This window comes from Aegilops tauschii, chromosome 5 (assembly GCF_002575655.3).
Source record: "Aegilops tauschii subsp. strangulata cultivar AL8/78 chromosome 5, Aet v6.0, whole genome shotgun sequence".
Taxonomy (NCBI): domain Eukaryota; kingdom Viridiplantae; phylum Streptophyta; class Magnoliopsida; order Poales; family Poaceae; genus Aegilops; species Aegilops tauschii.
The window spans coordinates 426,859,590-426,867,335 of NC_053039.3; the positions used below are offsets into that span (position 1 = coordinate 426,859,590).

Genomic DNA, 7,746 nt, shown 5'->3' on the forward strand with positions numbered 1-7,746 from the left:
TGGATATCCCAAAACCAAAACTTTCACCAGCTTCACAATGGCGGCAGAGAGGAAGCACGAACCACCAACACCAGAGAGCGATTTGTCGCGTTAGAGAGAATCCCGGGTCGTTGCAGCAGAAAAAATAGGCGGGCAACATCACCCCGATACCCAAGGGCCGGTCTTCCAACGTCCAAGCTGTTGGTTGCCCGCAAGACCACCACCGCAAAGACCAGGAAGGAGAAGAACATTACGTGGTCCGCAACACGAAGACACAAAGTGCACTCCCAGGTCCACATGATTCGAGACATCGTAGACACTGTTGTTTATGTTTCCCTCTATAGAAGTTGTTGAGCCCCGAAGAGTGAGGTTTTACGGCACACAGTAAATATTTCGCTCAGTTAAAAACCTATATATCAATCTGATAGATCCCATGAATACATGCAATGATCACCCACTGCACACAATTAAAGAACTTCTTCTTGGTTCTTAACTTAGATAGTGAGATTGTCAGTCTCACTAGCCTTGCTAGTTATAAGAATTAGCGAATACTGTGATTGCAATTGATGATTGTAAGCAAGTAAATAAAAAGGTTTCGATTTTAAGAACAATAAAAGAGTTTGATTGCGGTTGTGATTATTTATCCTATAAATGGAGCTAGTCTACCCGCCATCCTAGATGATCTGCATCACGCGGTGATTTTCGATGGGCCTCGTTTGTCCACGAGCTCGCCAATGCACACAAGCTAGACACAGATGCAAAGAAGAAGAGACGAGGATGGCGTTTTAGCCTGTAGTTAACGGCGTGATCTCGAAGCACGGTGTTTCTGAGCGGAAGTTTTCTTTGCCTCTGAAGATCACCGCCGCCTCTATCTGTTCGAGGGGTTGTGCCTTTTTGCCCAACACGAACCCACGGAAGCCGGTGGATAACGGGTTCAGATGGGACATGGAGAACATGGGGGAGGCGGACAATGGCGGAGCCAGGGGCGAACAGGGGCCTGCCCCCCCCCCCTAACGATCGACGATTTCTATAACACCCAGGAGTATTTACCGATAAAATTGTATTGATGGACGTACTTGCCCCCTTAATAACTCAAACATACAGTAAAATCTGCAAAAGGTTAAAGGCCCATAATAAAGCCCAATTTGATCATGCCGTCTGCCCTGGTTCTCTAAACAAAAAAGTACTAGTAGCCCCTGGCGTTATTTTACCCTAAAAAATGTTTTACCCCGACGTAATTTGAGGCGAAGCGCTGGCGGCTGTGGCTGCCTCCTGCCCTCCCAGGGCATGATCAGATTTGAGTGCTACTCTGTTGGTTTGAGACTAAGTTTGCCAAAATTTGTCACAGCTAATGTTAGGCAAGTTTGACCAACTTAAGTGTGTGTTTGGTTCAAGCCACATCTTATGCAAGCCATACTATGGTCCCATCATATACACACAAAAAGTGTGGCAAGATTCCCTTAGACTTGCCAACTTGTAGCTCTTATTTTAAAGAACTAACCTTAGGCAAATTTAGCAACATTGTATGGCAAAATGTGGTACTTCTAGGCCTAGAACTAAACAACCCCTAAATCAACCGGCGCGGGCTCCGCGATGAGCAATCTTGCAGACTACTCCCGCCAGTTCTCCAGCGATCCAACTCAACTAGTCAAGGTTAGCATCACTAAAACAGTCTGCTATTCTTTCTCAACCCTCATCTATACGTGTCTGAATTCTATATCCAGTTTACTTATTTTAATGGTGATTTACGACGGTAGTTCCTTTGAAATTTCTTTTGATAGTTTGATCTACTAACTAGTTATGAAAAGCATTCCCAAAACTCAAAAATGGGTTATGAAAAGAAAAGCGGTCAAACATCACAATGATTAATTTAATTTTTAAGCATTTAGTATTGGGTTCCTAATGATATAGTTAACGGTGCTAATGTGTAAGTTGCCAATCCCGGTCCAAATGGAGACGACTTGTTCAGAATCGCAAGATAATCTAAATTGAAAAGAGAAATATTTAGAAGTTAGGTTGTCTTCTGATGAAATTATTAATAATTTTGATTTTATTGGCAATTGCAGGAGAAATTTAGACTAACACAAATGTAACTATATTTTTATTGCGTTGAAACGACACATTAATATAATATTAAATTGTATGTTTTTTCGCACATAACTTTTTTGGTTTATCAACTTTGCTTGCCCCCCTATATCCAAATCCTGGCTCTGCCCCTGGAGGTGAAAGCTGACGACGATCGAATCTACCACCGGGGCGAAGTTCCCCGGTCGAGAGACGTGGGCCGGGTGTTCGGTGCAATCGAATATGATGGTGGAGTCGAACCAATCCAAGAATTCCATAGACTCTGGCGCAACTGCATAGACCGCGCGACACGTGAGATTCTGGGCCCGAGTATGGCATAATATATGAAGTCGTGCTTGGTTCCTTTGAATTATCTTGGCTTTATCAGATTGTTTGTCTTGACATGAGTGCTTTGTTGTTGATGAAGGCTCTTGTCGAGGAGAATCGCACCCTTGCTGCTCAGGTTGCCGCCTTGCAGAAGCAGCTTGATGGCCAACATCAAGATGCCGAGGGGTTGCAGCATCTTCGTGACGGTGCCATTTGTAAGTGTCATCCTATTTCTTGCAATTTTATGCCCGTCTCATGTCATTGGGGTCCTTGTTCCTAAATCCGCTATCCTTTCCTTATAGCCCCCGAGCAGGCCAATGGAATCCGTCATGACCTAGATGAGGTCATGAAGGCCCGGACGGAAGCGGAGGAGGCCATGAGTACTGCCAAGGGCGAGCTGGATAGCTTGGTCGTGTCAAAGGGTGAGGTCGTGGCCTCCCTACTAAAGGAACAGGAGGAATGTTGCGCCCTTCGTGGCCAGCTATAAGGGAGCAAAGAGCGGCAAAGCGCCCATGGTAACAAGCTCGAGACTCTAAAAAAGAAGCTCATGCGGCAGACCTTCTTGGCCCAGGAGCATGAAGGGAAGGTCTCCTGCTTCCAGAAGTCGAACGATGATGTGTCCTTGCAGCTGAGCGAGGCGCGGCAGTACTGCTTGGATGTGTCCTTTTCATCCCTCCGTTTTTTAGTAGTAGCATACACAGATGGATTGAATGAAACCCGAGACCTCATTTACAATGCCTTTGGCGCCCGTTAGCATCCTAGCGGTCGCGCATGGCTAGTTGGTCCGCGGCCTGATAGCGTCCAAGCGTTTGCTCGCCAGCGAACATGCGTCCTCACCTTTGTCTTTGATAGTTGACTGTTAATTATTGACCAATGCCCCGTTTAAATAACCCACGAGTTTCTTTAGAAAAATCACAAATTTAAATAAAGTTAGTGAATTTGAGAAATGTTCATGAATTTGGAAAAAGTTCATGAGTTTGAAATTTTCATGAATTTGAAAAAAGTGCACAATTTTTGAAAATGTTTAGGAATTTGAAAATAATTTTGTGAATTAAAAATGTTCACAAATTTTAAAAAATGTTCAACATATTCGTAGAAGTTAAGAAGGTCTCTAATTTTAAATAATGTTTGCGGAATTAAAAAATGTTCACAAATTAGGGGGAAAATACCGATTTGGAAATTGCTCATGAATTTGAAAAATGTTTGCGGTTTGATAATGTTCACATATTTGATTTTTTTTTCGATTTTCAGAAATTTCATGAAATAATAAAATAAAAAATTATAAAATTTATAATTCTGAAATGTAAAAGGAAAAGAAAAAGAAAACCAAAAAAACAAAATAAAGTACCTAAAAAACCAGAGGAAAACCACCCGATGGAAAACCAGTGGGAAAAGCATAGATGGGCCGGCACATATAGCAACTACACGCGCACTAGCCCGTGAAGCGTGGAACCCAACAACAATATTTGGGCTGCTTGGAGGGGTACTCGTGTTCCGGCCAGAACCTAAAACACGTTAGACGAACACTGAGACCTGCCGCTGCTCACCGCCGCCGCCGCCGCCGCCGCCGCCGAAGCCACGCCGGCCGCTTCCATGAAAGGCCGCAGCAGCCACCGCGGGACCGCTCCCACCTCCGCCGCCGCCTCGACTTCCAGCAAGCGCGACCCCGAAGACGAGCCCGTCTCAGACTCCGAGGAATCGGGCGACGAGGAGGTAAAGCCAAGCCCTCGCGTTTTCCTTGACCGCCACGCGGATCCGCAGAACCCTCACCGGCGGCAGCGTGCGTTTGATCCGCAGCAGGATGTCTCCTCGTCGTCGGGGTCGGAGTCGGAGTCGGAGAACGACCAGTTAGCGGAGCGGGAGAGGAAGCTGGAGCGCGTGCTCGCCGACGTGCCCTTCGGGGAGCTGCAGCGCGCGCGTGCCGACGGGTCGCTCGCGGCGCGGGGTGTTTCTGCTGCCGCCGCGGCCCAGAAGAAGGCTCGCAGGGAGAGCAGGAAGAGGTCCGGTTCCACGCCGTGCCGGTTCCTGGTTAGGATTATTAGCCAATTTGGGGAATTGAATGAATGCTTGTGCTGATGTGTTCATGTGGTTTTCAACAGGCCCATGGAGATTAGCACGAATGTGCGGCCGCCTAGACTCAGGGAGGTGATCCAGGTTCCCAAGAAGGTCAGTTGCTTGTGCGATTCAGTTCATATTTAGCGTGTTGCTGGGAGGGATAGAGTTTGATTCGATTGGGTTGGTAGTATTTGGTATATTCGTAGTGCATAAGTATAGGATAAGAACACCCATAGTTCAATTAGAGCCTTTGCGAGTTCAGTCTGTCCATGTTATTGTCGTTGCATGAACTTGTACATAGATATCTTGCTTGCTCTTTGTGTAATTAAGCTGGGTTTGAAAATACATATTGACATTGGGCATGTCTTGCTGCTTCAGTTACATACGCTACTCTTCTCGATTAAATAGCTTGAGAATGCTGATTTAAGTTTTCGTGAATCGATTGACATTATGTGCAGCGAGGTTTACTTTTGTTCGACTTGACTTCTGTGCCAGTTTTGTTGTTTGACCCTCTGGTACATTGTTGGAAAATGGAATCATATTCCACAGGGTTCCTTCCCTGTTGCTTAATCCAACTAAATGTTCTTTAGACCAAAAATAATAATAATCTAGACAAAAACTACTTTAAATCTGTCGTTAGGAATCTTAATCTATTTTCATTTTTTGTTGATTTGCTTGGGTTTTAAATCTAGTTTAACCATACTGAAAGTGATTCAATATGCAAACTTTCCCTATCATATTATGCTTATGTTGAGGATGTTTATTTACACACTGCACTGTTGGGTGTAACTGTAGTATAGCTTGATCTTTAGTGAGACAGTGACTGTACCATGTAATATATCTCATTGTATTTACTGCATTACTTTTCTGTAGGTTGTAAGGGATCCAAGATTCGAACCTGTATATGGAACTGTTGATAAAGAAGGGTAAGAGTCGAACATACTTGTATCATCCGTTGCATGACATTATTTGTCTTGTACCATTTCTAAACACATGATTGTGTGCCCTTTAGATAAACATGTTCTATTTTAATCCTGCCAAAATAAGGTGGGCAAACTTTCATTCATTTCCATTCTCATGTCTCTTAAATCCCCTATGGTTTCTTAATCTGTATTAAGTAGTTTAGATACCGTTTTTGACTGTACCGTGTTTGACAGTTTGTTCTAATTTGTTGGCATTCAGATTCAGGAAAAGATACAATTTCTTATTCGATCATGATCTGCCCGCAGAAAAAGAGGTATTTTTATGCCTTTGCCTGTGCAATCCCATCTCATGGATCATTATTTTGAAAAAAATTAAATGTGTATCCTGCACTGTCTTAATGTGCCTCTCCAGAAACTCCAAAAGTCGATTAAGAAATTGAAGGATCCGAATGCCATTGAAGAAGCGAAGAATCAAATCACCTGGATTGTAAGTATTTTATACTTGCTCACAAGTTGACATTTTGTAATAGGTTTTGACATGTTTTGCTATTAATGTTATTTTGTTGTGCTTGGCGTTGAATCTTTCAAATATCTAGGTAGGTCATTCTGCTGAGTGCTATTATCATAAAAATATGTACGGAATTGTATTTGAACTTTTTAATATTTGACGGCATTCGACTTCAGCCTTTTTGTGAAACATAACAGCAACTAAGTAGACATGGCACGCTATGTGCGTGATTTAGATTTATTTTTCAAGCTGTCACATGTCAACTATTTATATTTTATACACAAACTCACGAAGGATGAGCACATATCATATCCGGACGTTTCCAGTCGGAGATGAGGCATGAGCATTGTATAATCAGAAATAGTATTACCTCCGTCCCAAATTAGTTGTCTTAGATTTGTCTAGATACGGATTTACCTAACACTAAAACATGTCTAGATACATCCGTATCTAGACAAATCTAAGACAACTAATTCGGGACGGAGGGAGTACAAAACTAGATGTATTTATCCAATAACACATGGTTGCTGCAATTTGATATTATGCTAGAGGGCATACAGTAGGAGATGCTTCTTTAATCTTATTTGACTGTTACATGTGTATTTTTTAGTACAAATATAAGTTGTGTGATAGTTTCAGAACTGGGTTCCTTGTATTGAGCAAGTTATCAGGTCTTTGTATTGCTGGTTGGTTGATGGAACATGTTCTTATTCTGCAGGATAAGCAGTTGAGGTCTAATCCTCAGAAGAACGTTGAATCAGAAATTCTGCGTGGACATATTAAGAAAGAGAGGGAAGCAGCAAAGGCCGGAAAACGACCATATTATCTGAAGAAATGTTTGTTCCCCACTCCCCTTCCCTCCTCTCTCACACGTCTATCTACATATCTAAAGATTTTTTTTTTCTTGACCAGCTGAAATTCGTGAAAGGAAGTTGATGGATAAGTACAATGAGCTCAAGGTAAGGCACCCAGAGTTCAATTGACTGCTAATTTTCCACGCTTATGAGCATCCCTGGCCTTACACTTCAATTTATGTTGACCATTTACAGGAGGCAGGAAAGCTTGATTCCTTTATGGAGAAGCGACGCAAGAAGAATGCATCCAAAGATCATCGCTTCATGCCATACCGAAGGGATGGGGGTGGTGCATAACAATGTTCCCGAAGCTGCTTTTCGGGTGATTCTGGCTAGTGTATTTTCTGCTCACAGAGTTGTAGCAGCGCTCTCTACTATCCTGTTGTTGCCCTAGTGTCCCAGATGTTTATCAGCAACCGTGAGTTGAAGCTAATCCATGGACCATATGTTTATAGTTGAGCTCTGGTTGCTGGTAGCAACAAGCAATTCTAAAACCAAACCATGGAGATAATATTTTGTTTCATCTACTGCTTTAATTAATGCCAGTCCTTCTGTGTAATCAAGGAGTATACACTTGTTTGTTGCAAGTGAACAATATATTCTTTTTGTTAGTTTCCTTGATGACATACAGCTGGAAGCACCAACAGTCAAACACTTGGCGATGGAGGTGATAATCGCTGCCACGACGCCCGTTGCAGATTGCCCCAACACATGGAAACAGATAACTTTAACTACAAACTCAATTCATTTTATATCATCATGATGAAATGCTGAGTAGTAGCAGTTGGCTGAACTCCCATTACTTTTGAATAGAATGAATCCGTCCGGCCAATATGGATCAAGCTGACACAGACAATTGAGATAGATAACAAGAAGCGGCTCAATCATTCATTCAGACCAGCTACTAGATTTGCTCTGGATGGAAATGCTCTGCATAGATAGATGTTGCTACATCAGACCACCAGACGCATGCTCCATGGTAGTAGGTACGGTGGCTGTTGTCTCCATGACACTAGATCCTATCAAGCATCTACGC

At 42.9% G+C, this 7,746-nt stretch overlaps 1 protein-coding gene across 2 annotated transcripts; it reads left to right on the forward strand.

The window, feature by feature from the left end:
• The first annotated feature begins 3,828 nt into the window (after nucleotides 1-3,828).
• On the forward strand, nucleotides 3,829-7,269 carry LOC109753695 (uncharacterized). 2 transcript variants are annotated; one of them, XM_020312614.3, is made up of 9 exons: nucleotides 3,829-4,083; nucleotides 4,171-4,370; nucleotides 4,470-4,536; nucleotides 5,299-5,351; nucleotides 5,608-5,662; nucleotides 5,761-5,835; nucleotides 6,575-6,692; nucleotides 6,769-6,815; nucleotides 6,906-7,269. In XM_020312614.3, exons 1-9 carry the CDS (start codon nucleotides 3,964-3,966, stop codon nucleotides 7,005-7,007), a joined length of 837 nt encoding a protein of 278 aa, XP_020168203.1. In that variant the 5' UTR covers nucleotides 3,829-3,963; the 3' UTR covers nucleotides 7,008-7,269. The 2 variants fall into 2 exon arrangements, with proteins under 2 accessions (XP_020168203.1, XP_020168202.1); XM_020312613.3 differs by having other exon boundaries at nucleotides 3,847-4,083; nucleotides 4,168-4,370.
• Nucleotides 7,270-7,746: the final 477 nt, after the last annotated feature.